Here is a 14,531-nt window from a genome sequence, read left to right on the forward strand (position 1 = left end):
GTCTGTCCCTTTCCTGACTAACGTCACACAGCATGACACTTTCCAGATCCATTCAGGGAGCCGCAATGGCTGGATTTCATATTTTCTTAAAGTCAAGTAGTATCCCACTGTGTCTATATTCCACAGGCTCTTTATCCAAGCATCTGTTCTCGAATTTTGGGGCAGTTTCCAGGTTTTAACAATTTAACTTTTTGACGTGTACCCCAAGGACCCAAAAGTTCCAAATGAATTTTTTTGACTGATATGGTTAAAACCATAATGCTACCAGCCTTGGTTTATTCCCCTTCCTCCAGCCCCTCATCTTCCTGAAAACTGACTTTGGCAGCAAAGATTATTTCCTTAGCAACCAAGCAAAGATGTTAACGCTTATGTACCAAACATTGCAGGAAGCCGTTAACCCGCCACCCACCCCCACCCAGCCCTGTACCCAGCAACCTGAGGGCACATTTGGGGAGCAAGTCCCCAAGGCAGTGATTATGAAATCCAAAGTACCTGAGCCTCTCTGAAGAGAAGTCCCTTCTCTCACTCTCTCCCTCCTTCCTTGTATTTGCCTTTTTGATTTGGAGAGGTCATGTCTGAGGTCCCCTGGGGTTCAAGCCTGACAAGTAGTCCCTGACCTTCACACCTAGTAGCTTTCTGGTCCTGCAGACTATTCCCTTCAGATAGGTAGTATGCAACCTCCAAATCATAGTATCCAGAAATACAAACCAGAAATTCCACGTTCAACAAGTTCTCCTAGCATGGCATACTTCAAACATAATACTCTTTGCAACTTTCACCAATCCTCAGAAAGACAATTTGGGGGTTCTGAGTAGGAATCCTTATTTATCTGGGATAAAGAAGGTAACATTAAATGTGGGTGTAGATATTAACGGTAGCACAAAGCTTTTTGAAGATGATGCATTGCCATGTTGATTAAGCCATACAGTCTGGGGTATCTGAGGTTTCCTTTGAGAAAGCCACCAGCCCACATCCACTGGCCAAGAGGCATTGCAAGAAGACCTTGTCCTGTCTGAAGCTCAGTAACGCCCCCCACCACTCCCTTTGCTCTGGATAGTCACTGGCTAGAGCCCTCCATCGAGGGCAGCTAATTAGTTGTAACATTCTGAGAAAGACATTTGACAGCTACACACTAGTCACCACAGCTGGGAGGCCAAAATTCGTGTGTGTTTGTGTGTGTGTGTGTGTGTGTGTGTGTGTGTGTGTGTGTGTGTGTGTTGTGTAGGCCTATCCTGGCATGAGTCTATATGACTGCCTCTATTCACTGTGTATTGATTTACTCGAGTGGGCTCCAGTAAAGTCTCATTAATTCCAGCCCTGAGATTTTAGCAGCCTCTCTCTCCTTACTCATATTTCCCAATGTTGCCATATTCGAGGCTCTTTCGGTGTGGGGGGAATGAGGCCCGTTATTGTGGCTGTTTTTCGCATATCAAATATGTCACTGGGAGCTTGCCAGGCTCTGCAATGCGGGTGGGATACTCTCGGTAGCTTGCCGGACTTTCCGAGAGAGGCGGAGAATACTGCCTCTATTAATAGAATTAAATATAGTCTAGAACTTGGAGAGGTAAATGGTTTTCAAATAAAATCTAAATCAACATGAGGTGACAGCACCCTGAAAGGAGAACCACTGGGTCTCTCCAGAAGACATAAGCCCAGGGACAGGAAGAGATCACAGAAATGCCAGCCCTCTGGGGGTGGGGGGGAGGAAGCACGCAGGAAGGCTGCCCAGGAGCCACAGGATCTGGTTTGAGAAAAATGAATGTTCCTTCTCCCTACTGCCTTCTTTTTTTTTTTACACCTGCTTTATTGCTTTTTTATTTTTATTTATTTATTTTTTATTAGTGGAACACCATGAGGGACAGTTGTAGACTTACAATTTTTTGTGCCTGTCTGTCCCTTTTTTTTTTTTACAATGATCGAGTACACATCCCTCCACCAGTGCCCATTCTCCACCACCACTAATCCCAGTAGCCCTCCCACCCCCACACTCATCCCCCACCCCCCGCCATGCCTCTGTGGCAGGGCATTCCCTTTTGCTGTCTCTTTCCTTTAGGGTGTTGTAGTTTGCAATAGATGTATTGAGTAGCCATTGTGTTTGGTCTATAGTCTACTTTCAGCACGCATGCTCAGCAGGGTCCTTGAGAGGTCTTCAGGGCTTGAACTCGGCTCTGTGCTTGGGGGCCAAGCCTTGATTCAAACCTCTGGAGGAGTGGGGTTCTCCTTTACCCTCAGAAATCAACAAATTCCCACTCTGGGGACTGGGGATACAGCCCAGTGGTTAGGGCGAGTTGCCTTGCATGTGGCTGACCCAGGTTTTCAATCCCTGAAAACATATTCTCATTCCGGATGCCCTGGGTTGGATTGCAGTTTGCATGGCCGCTTTTCCGTGTAAAACATACCTAATGAGTCCTTCTTCCAGAGGAAACTAAATTTGAAAATGAATCCCAAACCAGACAGATTCCAAGTCAGGCTTCCTGGCACCTGCTGGGGAAGGCAGACAGCGCCAGGCGGACTCTCAGCAGATGCCATGCCACATGTGTATGGCCGGCAGCTGCCCAGACCAGATGGGGTGACGTGGTAGGGACAGCTAGCCTGGCTCTATCTGAGGGGCCTCGTGGTCCACAGGGCCCAGCTCAGCTCTCCTTACAGTGCTGCGTGGCAGGTCCCAAATTTGCCTCTCCAGTGCCTGCTTTCCCACACCTGAAAACCCACCGGTAGACTGTTGGGTGGGGGGTGAGGGTCCCCACTACTTCTGTAGTCACCAACCTTCTCTCCCTCCCTCCCTGCAGCTCAGCCAAAGGCCCACAGTGGAAGAACTTCGGGAAAGGAAGATCCTCATTCGCTTCAGCGATTATGTGGAGGTGGCTGACGCTCAGGACTATGACCGCAGGGCCGACAAGCCGTGGACCCGCCTCACTGCTGCAGACAAAGTGAGCCCAGGGGCAGGTAGGGGTGGGGGGTAGGGGGGACCAGGCCGGGATGGTCATTCCCTGGAGTAGAAGAGTCTCAGGGGTGCAGGCTTCAGCTTTTTCTCAGCCCTACTGTGTCAGGAGCACAGTCTGAAGCCTCTTGGGGCATCTCTGTACCCCAAGGTCAGTGCTTTGTGGTTCTTTCCCCCTAAGAAATGGGAACTGGGGAAGAGGCCTGCAGTGTTTGGCCCTCTACCCTACTTGGTTTAGGAAGCAGGAGGATGACCTCTATCTAATCCACAGTAGAGTTGGTTCTCAAGCACTGAGTGGATATGAACAAGATTCACTCATCTCGGGGGGCTGGAGCAATAGCACAGCGGGTAGGGTGTTTGCCTTGCACGAAGCCGACCTGGGTTCGATCCCCAGCATCCCATAGGGCCCCCTGAGCACCACCAAGAGTAATTCCTGAGTGCAGAGCCAGGAGTAACCCCTGTGCCTCGCCAGGTGTGACCCAAAAAGAAAAAGAAAAAAGAAAAAAAAAGATTCTCTCATCTCTGCCCTTGGGCCCATACCAAAGCTGAGCCTCTCTCTGCTTTGCTAATGCTCAAGGACCCAGTCACTGTGAGAAAAACCTCAAGAGAAGGACCCTTTAGGGACTGGAGATATAGCGCAGGGGGAAGGGCACTTGCCTTGCCCACAGCTGACCCAGGCAGGCTTGGTTCCCAGCACTGCAGATGGTCCTCTGAGCCCCATCAGAAGTGGTCTCCAGGTGGTCAGTGAGCCCTACACACTGCTGGGTGTGTCCCCGCCAAAAATTATAAAACATAAATAGCACTGTCCTCCCATTGTTCCTTGATTTGCTAGAGCGGGCACCAGTAATGTCTCCATTGTGAGACTTGTTGTTACTGTGCATATTGAATATGCCACAGGGAGCTTGCTAGGCTCTGCTGTGTGGGCGGGATACCCTCGGTAGCTTGCCAGGCTCTCCGAGAGGGACGGAGGAATCAAACCCGGGTCAGCCGCATGCAAGGCAAACACCCTACCTGCTATGCTATTGCTCCAGCCCACAAAAAAGTAAAAAAATAGGGGCTGGAGCAGTAGCACAGCGGGCAGGGTGTTTGCCTTTCATTCGGCTGACCCGGGTTCGATTCCCAGCATCCCACCAGGAGTGATTCCTGAGTGCAGAGCCAAGAGTGACCCCTGTGCATTGCCAGGTGTGACCCAAAAAGCAAAAAAAAAAAGTAAATAAATTAATTAAAGGCTCTGTGCAATGTTCCAATGACAGTGGGGAAGAAAGACTGGGATACACCCAGGGCTTTCTACACATCTTCCCCCAGGTATCCCCAGAGCCAGTGGCTCTCTATTACATAACATAGGAAGGGGGGCGGGTATCCCTGTCTACTGTCCAGATTCTGCTGGGCCCTGGAAGAACAGGAGCAGAACCGCATGCGCCTGCACCCTTGGAAGCTGCTGTCATGACAGACGGCCCAGGAAAAACCCCCCATCTGGTGGAGATGGCCCAGCCAGGACAACCCCACCCCCCTTCAATACCGCACTCATCTGTCTCTTTTCTGGGCAGGAAATCGGGGTGACTAACCCCCCAGAATTCTCGGTCCTCAATTCCCAGTCTGCTGTGTCTGAGAAATGTGAAGGCGGGGAGTGGGGGGGGGATTCTCCCCCGTGTGCCCCTCTTTGCACTTTCTCTACCATCTGCTTGTGACCCCCCAAAATAAAGGCTGCAGGAGGCAGAAGCTGTGTCCCCCCATGCACAGGTAGAGTCCCGGGGTGCCCTGAGGCTCCAGGATACACCCAGTTCACACAGGAAGTGGCCCTCATAGCCACTGGCAGGCCCATCACCCCACACGCACCTGCCTGCCTGGTGGAGCATGCTCTGATCTGTCGGGAGGTGCAGCTCTTATCCCACGGGCACCCCAGAAAGGGCATATGTTTGCACCTTTGACACCCCACCCCACATCCAACAAGGTGTGAGTGGTTCTCCAAGCCCAGAAGCTTTTATCTTCTGGCCCTCCACACCTCACTTGGCAGTCCCATTCCTCCACCCCATCTCGGTGCTGCTGCCCTGCTCTGGGCTAAGCTGAGAGGCTGGGGATTAGGTCCAAGCTGAGTTTGTTCAGAGCCCACATCATGGACAGAGGCTGGAATGAGCCCAGGAAACAGTCAGGAGAAGGCTTTCTAATCAAAGGAAAGCTGAGCCCACCCTTTCTTTGCTTGGGAATTTGATCAAGCTCTTCCCAAAATACCTGCACGAGGCATCACTGCCTTGTGCCAAGCGTAGATGCCAGGGCTTGAGGAAGATGAGTGGAAACATATTTAAATACATGTGCAGGCCCCTAGGATGGGGCTCAGGACCTGTACAGTGTCCCTGCTCTAGGAACAGGAAGACAAAGGGCACCCTGAGGTTTAAAGATAGGGGGCTTCCAAGTACCCGAGAACAGATGGCTGATTAAGGAAACTTTGGTACATCTACGCAATGGAATACTGTGCAGCTGTCAGGAGAGATGAAGCCATGAACTTTGCTTATACATGGATAGACATGGAGAGTATCATGCTAACTGAAATGAGTCAGAAAGAGAGGGGCAGACATAGAAGGACTGCACTCATTTGTGGAGCATAAGATAACATAACATGAGACTGACACCCATGGACAGTAGATACAAGGGCCAGGAAGATTGCCCCATAGTTTGATGCCTGTCTCATGAATGGGGGTGTGGGGGGGGGGGGTTGGAGAAGGCAGCTGGAATAGAGAAGGGATTTATTAAGAAAATGATGGTTGGAGGTATTGGTTGGGATGGGAGATGTGTGCTGAAAGTAGATAAAGGACCTAACATGATGGCCTCTCAGTATCTGTATTGCAAACCATAATGCCCAAAAGCAGAGTGAGAGTATGAGAAATATTGTCTGCCATGGAAGCAGGGGGAGCGTGGGAAGGGGTACGGTATACTGGGGGTATTGGTGGTGGGGCATGTGCACTGGTGGAGGGATAAGTGTTTGATCATTGTGTGATTGTAACTCAAACATGAAAGCTTGTAACTATATCTCACAGGGATTCAATAAACTGTCACTGTCACTGTCACTGTCCTCCCATTGTTCATCGATCTTCTCGAACAGGCCCAGTAACATTGTGAGACTTGTTACTGCGTTTGGCATATAATACGTCATGGGTAGCTTGCCAGGCTTTGCTGTGCGGGCGAGATACTCTCGGTAGCTTGCCAGGCTCTCCAGATCATAATAATAATAACAATAATAATAATAATAATAATAAAATAATAAAGACAGGGGAGTTCTAGAAGTTTCCAAAGGGTAGCTCAGGGGATTGTAGGCACTTGGTGTGGCTTGTTGGGAAAGTAGTTCCTCATTCATTAGGTCAAAAGTGATTCTCTTATGTCTCTGCCTCCTCTCTGTTCCAGGCTGCCATTCGAAAGGAGCTCAATGAATTTAAAAGCACTGAAATGGAAGTTCATGAATTGAGTAGACATCTAACAAGGTAATATCCGGGCCCTGGGGTCTATTGTTTTCTCCCGAAGAATGCGGTTCTGGCTTCCATGCAGAAAACCACTGTCTGCTTTGGGATTGCGCGTGGCTTGTGGCACAACTGATACACATGAAGGCCCATGGTGGATAGAAACAGGGTATATGGAGAATCATTTGCCCTCCTGGAGGCTCCCTCCCCCACCCCCCAAGTTCTCCAGTCAAACTGGAGAGTCTGGGGTGTCTGCCTCACCCTGGGGCTTCCTACAAACCAGTTGCCAACAAGAAATCATTGTCTACACAGGCAGGCAGCTGGGGCCGGCCAGAGGCAAAAATACCCAAAGCCCACATGGTAATGCCCCCAGAGGTTCATGCTGGTGCTGGCATGCTCTCCTGGAAGTCCTTGGGGGAAGAAGGGGGCAGGGGGGTCTGGGGAAACCGAGGCATAGTTAAGTAGCTCTACTCCGGCCATGCAGCTATAATGGCAGAGCCACTGGTTTCCTTCTGGAAACTCTTCATGGGATGTTAGGGAAGACCCCCGCCTCCCAAAGCTTTCCAGCCAGCATGGGGGCGCCCAGCCATCTTGTCCCCTTTTGTCCCTAAGTTCCAGATTCTGATGTTCCCAAAGCAAAGGAGAATTGGGGGGGTCGGCGGCAGGGGTCAGAGGGGAGGGAGGGAGGGAGGGGCTCAGTCCTATGAGATGTTCGTCTGAGGGGGGGGACGCTGGGCGTGGGGCACCTGGCTCTTATCTTCCTGATTTGTTTTCTCAGGTTTCACCGACCTTAAGAGTTGAATTCCTCTTGAGTGCTATGTTGTCTTCAAAACATAAATTTATAAGAACCATAAGTGCTGGTATTTATTCACTCCCCCCATTATGATGTAAATCTTCTGAACTGCCTTTTTTTAAAAAAAAAAGAAAAGAAAAAGAAGAAGAAGAAGAAAAAGAAACAGGAAACACAAACAGGATTCTCTTTGCGCAAGCACGGTGGTCACGGTTCTGGTGACCAAGCGACCGAGCCAGCCAGCCAGCGGCCGGTGTGGCTAAGGGCATCGCCTGGCTCTGGAAGACCCTCAGGCCCCGAGCATCCACTCACTTCTGGGCACCCGGCCTGCGAGTGCCGCCTTGCTCTTGGACTCCAGGGACCCTCGTCCTTGCCAGTCACCCGAGTCCAAAGAAAGCCGAGGAGGCAGCTTTGGCCTGGGGATGACCAGGCAAAGCGAAGGATGCGGCTGACCATCTGGACGGTGCCAACAGCACGCCAGCCTGGGGCAGGCTGGGCACTGCGGCCCCCTGCAGAGGAAGCAGATGTGCCCCGGACTTCCCTCTCCCTCCAGCCCTGCTCCAGCGGGGAGCCGAGGGCGGGCCCTCTCCTGGGGGCAGGGCTGCTGGGTGGCTGGTCCTAAGTGTCTCCTGGCTGTGTGGCAGGCTGGCCCTGGACACCCATCCCTCCCCCTGACCCCCTGCTGAACATCTCTGCAGCTGGCTCCGGTCCAGGAGGTGAATGAAAGCCATCAGCTGCTGGGTGGAAGCAAACCGCCCCGTCCATACTGATCAACACCCGTGGTCAGAGGCTCCCTGGCATATCTGTGGCCTCATTTGCTGATGGCCAACACCTGCGGCGGGCACAGGCCGGGTTGCAAGGCACTGCCTGGTCCTTGCTCAGTTTCTCCAGCCCCGCCCCAGGGCGCGAGGCTGCTGGGCTTAGAAGTTCCAGGCACCAGGCCGGACCGATGCATGCAGGCCAGAAACCATCCGTGTTGGGCTGGCCTTCCGGTCCCCCGGGGCCGGGCTCTGCCTCCATCCCGAGGCCTCCTTGGGCCTCCTCTCCTTGCACTGCAGAGGCTCGGCCGTGATGTGTGCGGGACTCGGGCCCCCTGCCCTGCCTGCACTGGACCTCCCCACCGAGAAGGGAGTGTCTCCCCCTCTCAGGGCACCCCTAGAGAGCAGCTGCTGCCTCTGCCTGGCTTCGTGACAAAGCCCCCGCAGGCCTCTGTGGAGATGTCGTGCCAGCCCCCCTCCCCGGGGAGGCCCTGAGTTTATCACCTCCTTTCTCAGGCCGGGCTCACTCCCGCCACCATTGGCCGGGATTTAGGACGCAGCTGGGCCTCCACAGAGGAGAGTCCCCTGGTCCCCCCCACCCCCCCGAGTCATGTGGGGAGCACGGGACTCTTGACTCTCATTTCCTGCAGGTGTTAACACCTCCCAGGGCCCACTTGACTCCAGAAGTCATGGGTACTAGGGGGAGTGGTGGGTGTGTTGTGGCCACTGGTTCCAGCTATGCCCGCCGCCCACCCCACCACCACCGGGGGCTTTCCTGGAACCCACACACGCAGCCTGCCCCAAGCCAGCCCGTCCCTCGGTCCCTCGATCCTCTTTTGGGTTTTGTTTTTGTTTTCCTGGTAACTGCAGAGTTATTAAACAGAGGAGGCGCCTGCAGGGAGGATCGGGAGTTGGGTGCGAATGCAAAAGCGAAACTCCTCAGAGGCTTACTGACGACTGAATGTGCAAATGGCAAACAGCGGGGCACCTGCATGGGCCAGGCTGAGCGCCCACCAAGTGCAGGCTGAGGTCCGGCTGACTGACTCCCAGCTGGGCGCGTCAGCTCCCCAGCTCCAGATCATACCCCTAAGGGAATGTTCTGGGGCAACCACCCAAGGGTCCCTGAGCTGCGGGGGTGCTGGGCCCTTCAGATTCTGGGGAGATGGCGCCCAAGTCATTTCCCACCCCTCACCCCACGCCCCCAAATAGCCTGGATCTCTGCCTCCTGTGCCCCCTACCCCAGTGCCCTGGAAGCATGGAAGGACTGGAACACGGCCCCAGCTCTCTCCCAACAGAGCACCCCAATCCCAGCATGCCCTGTGCAAGGAGTGGGGGGTGTATACCCCAGACACTGCAGCTCAACCCCCACCCACGGAGATGCTGACAGCCTCGGGGCTCTGCACCCGGAACCCATAGACAGGCATCCATGCTCTCTCCCATCTGGAAGACAGGGGCTCTCCTAGAAATCGATCCAAATCTCCTTTTCCTGCCACCTCTGTGATGACAAATGGAAAGTCAAAGTTATCTTGCAAGATGGCCCTGTGGCATTCATGAGGGGAACAACGGAACAGACAGGAGGGCCGGGTGGGTACCAGTGTATTCTTGTCCTGCGGGGGGTCGCAGGGGGAAGGAAAATGGTTTCGAGTAAGTGGGTATAAACTCCCCACGGAGCCTCTTGTCATCGGGGTTGGCAGGAGAGGGAAGGGGTGAGATCTGGTTCCCTCCGACGGGGCCAGCCTACTCACTGCTCCCCACGCCGGTGGGCAAACAGCCATCGACTTTTCTTCTCTCTCTCTCGAAATTGCTCTGTCCCTCTCCCCAAGGCCCTCCCAGCCTTGTAAAACTTTTTTACAACTTTAGCCTTTCTGTCAGAGTAGAGAAAAACCAAACGACGTGATGGTAGATGTGATTAAAAACCCGAGTTTATTTTTCTCCAGCTAACGAACGTGTATTTGCCGAATGAACATCGTGACGTGTGCGTGCTTCCGTGAACGGGCCGGCCCGGCTCCTCCCTGCACACCTGGTGGCCGGGGGTCTGGGGACGGGCGGAAGGGGGCTCTCTGAGGAGACTTTTTTTCACCCATCCATCCCCACACCGGTTGCTTTATTTTTTTTTTCCAGTTGCTTCCTGGGCGTCTGTACATAGTGTGTCTTTGTATAGGAGCACTTCCCTGTGTCCCGCTTAACAGATGACAGCTGTGTGAAGAACACGATGTACATAGACCACAAATCAAACGATCTCTATGGCCTAGGTTTTTTTTTTTTTGTACATACAGAAACTGCATGGTATTTAAATTATTGTTTGTCTTTGATGATGTATGCAGTTTCTTTAAAAACAAACCAAAAAAAAAAAAGTCAAAAAAAAAAAGTCACTTCCTCGACTCCTGTGTGTTCTGTCCGTCTTTAGAAGGAACCACTAAAATTAATTTAGCTGTGTGTGGGGTGGGGGGGTAGGGGGGAAGGAGAATTATTTGGAGAGGGGGGGAGGAGGAGGAGGAGGAGGGTCAGCTTAACTTGCCAGCAACATGGAGAGTCACGCAGACAAGGGACACGTGAGGCCACCGGCGTTCACTTGATCACTTGACTTCCTGTTAATCGAGCGGGCGCCAGTAACGTCTCCATTTGTCCCTGTCGCGTGCTAGTGTAGCCCAATGGCGTCTGTTCATTCTAGGAACACGAAGAGCCTCAAACCGATCGTTCATGATCTTGATGAAGAAGTCTGACCATCTGGTAGGTGGGCGGCCACGCGGTCTTTTGACATCCAGTCGGTAACAGCTCTAGTCCAGCGGTCGTCTTTAAATCTCATTACGTGACCAGCCCATCTGATTTTTGACACCTTGGCAAACGAGACAGCGTCCCTGATTTTTGATTGTCAACACCTCCACCAGCGTTAGTGGAGGAAATTGTGCATAATTCACTTTCTAGGAGGCCCGTTGTCGGCCCTGTTTGAAACTGGACCTTGGGAACATATTCCCAAGCCTTCCATGAGAAGACTGGATCTGAATGAGCCTTGTTTAAGCAGCTCAACAGTTTTCCGATAAGGGGATGCCCGAGGAAGCTAGAGAAGCTGTACTGCTTGCTGGTGACTTAGTGGGGTCCAGCCCTGTGGCTCTGGGGGGACGGGGAGACAGCCTGGACCCTGTGCCCTGTGTCCATCCCTCCCAAGAGCTGCCACAGGTAACCCAGGCCTCATCTGGCCTGCAGATGCCACACAACCAACAGCAGTGACCTGAGAGTGATTCGGGACAAATAGAGCTGGAAAGACAACAGCAGTGAAAGATCTAGAAAGGTCCCCCCACCCTGCCGGCTCCTCCAGAGCCTGCTGACCATCATGAGTGACCGGCAGAAGTTTCAGGGCAGCAGAGGCACTGGAGAGAGAGGCTCTAGCCAGGGACTGCTGCTCGCTCCAGAGGGAGAGGCTCCACAGGGCAGCAGCCCACTCGGGCCAGGACGGGTGACCGCAGGGTCCCTCCTAGGGTCTGGGACAGAGGTGACCGCAGTGTCTCTTCTTGAAGATGGAGCAGAGGTAGCTGCAAGTGTCCCTCCTCACATATGGGACAGGTGATCACAGAGTGTCTTCTCAGGTCCAAGACACAGGTGACCACAGTGTCCCTCAGGCCCGAGAGAGGTGGTCATAGTGTCCCTCCTCAAGCATGGGACAGAGGTGACCACAGTGTCCCTTACATATGGGACAGAGGTGACCATGGTGTCCTTCAGGCCCAAGAGAAAGGTGATCATAGTGTCCCTCCTCAGGGATGGGACAGAGGTGACCACATTGTCTCTCCTCACATGGAACAGAGGTGACCACAGTGTCCCTCCTCAGGGATGGGACAGTGGTGACCATAGTGTCCCTCCTCATATGGGACAGAGGTGACTGCAGTGTCCCGTATCAGACCCGAGACACAGGTGACCTCAGTGTCCTTTCTCAGGGACAGAACAGAGGTGGCCACAGTGTCCCTCCTCAGGCCTGAGACAGAGGTGACCACAGAGTTGCTCTTTGAACCCGGGACAGTGTGGCAGCTCTGGTGAGGCCGTGTGGTCCCCGTGTGTCCTCTGGGAAGCAGGGTTCCCACCTTCCAGCTCCATGGAGGCATCCACCTGTCATTCTGGGCCAAGGCGACTTGGATGTGGTCCCAGGCTGGAGCAGGGACAGGTAGTGTCTGCAGAGCCACTCACCGCCCCTCCCCCAGGCCTGCAGTGCTCCCACGAGCCACATCCCCTCCTCCGGGTGGCCCGGGTAGGCCTGGGCCCTGGGCCCTCAACCCACAGCCTTCCTGGGGGCTGGGGAGCTGCCGCCAACCCACGCACTGACCCCCTCCCACCTGGGCACTCCCACAGCTGGAACCCTGGCTGTGAACAGTCATGGGAAGACCTAGCCTATTGTCCCCTAGTACCCACCCCCCCAGGTTTGACCTAGGAAGTGCTTCTTATCCCGGGAAATGCTTCCTGGTGCCCCTGGCCTCAGGCTAACATGCTGACCCAAGGACTGAGCAGTCACAGAGACAAACATTCCCTTGCTGGGTGGAGTCGGGGGCCACACTGTGTCTGAACAGGACCCCTGCTGGACTCGGGAGCACTGTGAAGCTCTGGGCTGGCTTGTCTTCACCAGCATGGAGGTGAGGGGTCTGGGTGCCAGCTCTGTGTGTGCGGGCACTATGCTCACTTCAGCTTCACATTTCCCGCTGGTGGGTGACATTCACCCACACCCTCACCTGGAGGCCACCCGTGGGAATACGGGACACGCGGGGCTTTGGCATGAAGGGACAGAGTACAGAGCCCCTGCCACCGCCAGCAGAGTCGGGAAAGGGCCGCGTGCCCGCGAGGGAGGCGGGGACGGGGAGAGGGGGAGACATGTGGCTCTCCCGGGCCCTGGCGGATGCCCTCAGCCCGCCTTTGTCACAGCCCTTGGCGGGCTACAGCCTGGAAAGCCCCTCGCTCAGTGTGACCCCCCCCTGGCAGGAAGCCATGAGTGAGTGCGGCTGAGGCCCCTGGGCTGAGCCAGGGTCCCATAGCACCAGCAGGTCCCCAGGGCGCGAGACTCCATATGGGGGGTGCAGGGAGGTGAGGAGAGCCAATTTGTTCCTGTACTGTGGTTGTCCAGATCACTGGCCCCAACGGGTAGCTGGGAGCTCACCAGGAAGGGAGCCTTGGGGATGCGGGGGTTGGCCATGACACCTGCGCCACTAGCAGGACACAGAGGGTCAGGAAAGACCAAGAGTCCAGGCCTACCTGGCTTGGCCCGGAAACCCCCGTATGGTCTGAGGAGTTAAGGGAGAAATGGTAAGCGGGGTGCCCAGAGGGAGTTTGAGGGGTGGAGCACATGCCTAGCGTGTGTGTGTGTGTGTGTGTGTGTGTGTGTGTGTGTGTGTGTGTGCAATGCCTGAGTTCAATCCCCAGCTCTGCCAGAGGGCTCTGATCCCACCTGACCACACTTGGGGGCCCCCTGAGAAAAGCTGCCCCAAAGATGCAGGCACACAGGTTTAACATCGGGGAGCAAAGGAGGAAAACAGTGAGATGGTGTGGAAACTAGACACACACACACACACACACACACACACACACACACACACACACACACACACAGCCCTCTGCAGAGTTCCAGGATCCCCCCACCCCCACCCCAGGACAGTCTCAGGCTCTGTTCAGAAAAACCGGGATGCTCAGTTCTGAAACCCCAGGGCAGGCCTGGCAGTGATCACAGCACACAGACGCCCCCTGCAGGGCCCCCATCAGCAGTGTGATGGGGACTGGTTGGGATGGGTGCAGAGTTGAGTAGGCGGCCAGGGGAGCGAGTCTGTTTGGAGAGACTCCCCGGGGTCGGTGCAGGAGAGAACACCAGAGGGTGCCGCTAGGTCACTGCACCAGAGAATGAGTGAGACTCCCTGCCGAGAGTAGAGCAGGCCTTCAGCGCATCACTGTTTCCTCCGGGATGCTCAACCTCTGAGCGTGAATCAGGGCACAGATCTCATGGTCCCTCCGCTACTCCGGGCATCTGCTGTGTGGGACTTTTTGTCTGCGCCCCCTGGCAGAGGGCAGCTGTGCAGACTCAGTGCTGCTAGCTGTGCACAGAGGCAGGGGAAGCTTCCCAACCCCCTCCCAGCCTCACTCCGCAGCCCAGACCCAGGCGAGGAGAGCCCCTGTAGCAGCCCCACGGGCTGCGCTTCTCAGCTGTCCGCTCGTTCACTTGACAGGGCTGTCCCATGCTGACCCCTTCTTACAGGGGCCGTGATCCTCTCCCACTCTTAAGCTAAGCTTCCAAAAGGGCACTTGGGTGGGGCATGAACCCTTTGGCTGGGAAGCTTTCTGCCCTGTTTCCTGGGCCCGCTGGTGCACGCTCCTCTCCATCAAAACACACAGAGTGATGATGATCTTTTTGTCAAAGGAAGAATTCAGGTCCAGGCTGGAGTGATAACACAGCGGGTAGAGCGTTTGTCTTGCTCATCGTGGCCAACCTGGGTTCGATTCCTGGCACCCCATAATGGTCCCCTGATCCCCATAAGAAGTGATCCCTTGGGGCTGGAGCGATAGTACAGCAGGAAGGGTGTTTGCCTTGCATGCAGCCGACCCAAGTTCAATTCCCAGCATATGGTCCC

At 54.5% G+C, this 14,531-nt stretch overlaps 1 protein-coding gene across 7 annotated transcripts in view; it reads left to right on the forward strand.

The window, feature by feature from the left end:
* The window catches only part of PHACTR1 (phosphatase and actin regulator 1), a 565,331-nt gene extending 558,008 nt beyond the window's left edge, over nt 1-7,323 (forward strand). For all 7 annotated transcript variants that reach the window (XM_056132319.1, XM_056132324.1, XM_056132320.1 and 4 more), the window contains 3 exons: nt 2,790-2,930; nt 6,338-6,414; nt 7,169-7,323. In XM_056132319.1, coding sequence (XP_055988294.1) covers nt 2,790-2,930; nt 6,338-6,414; nt 7,169-7,184 — 234 coding nt within the window. In that variant the 3' untranslated portion in view covers nt 7,185-7,323. The remainder of the gene's footprint in view (nt 1-2,789; nt 2,931-6,337; nt 6,415-7,168) is intronic.
* The last annotated feature ends 7,208 nt before the right edge of the window (nt 7,324-14,531 follow it).

Source organism: Sorex fumeus, unplaced genomic scaffold (genome assembly GCF_029834395.1).
Source record: "Sorex fumeus unplaced genomic scaffold, SorFum_2.1 ptg000094l, whole genome shotgun sequence".
NCBI classification, from domain to species: domain Eukaryota; kingdom Metazoa; phylum Chordata; class Mammalia; order Eulipotyphla; family Soricidae; genus Sorex; species Sorex fumeus.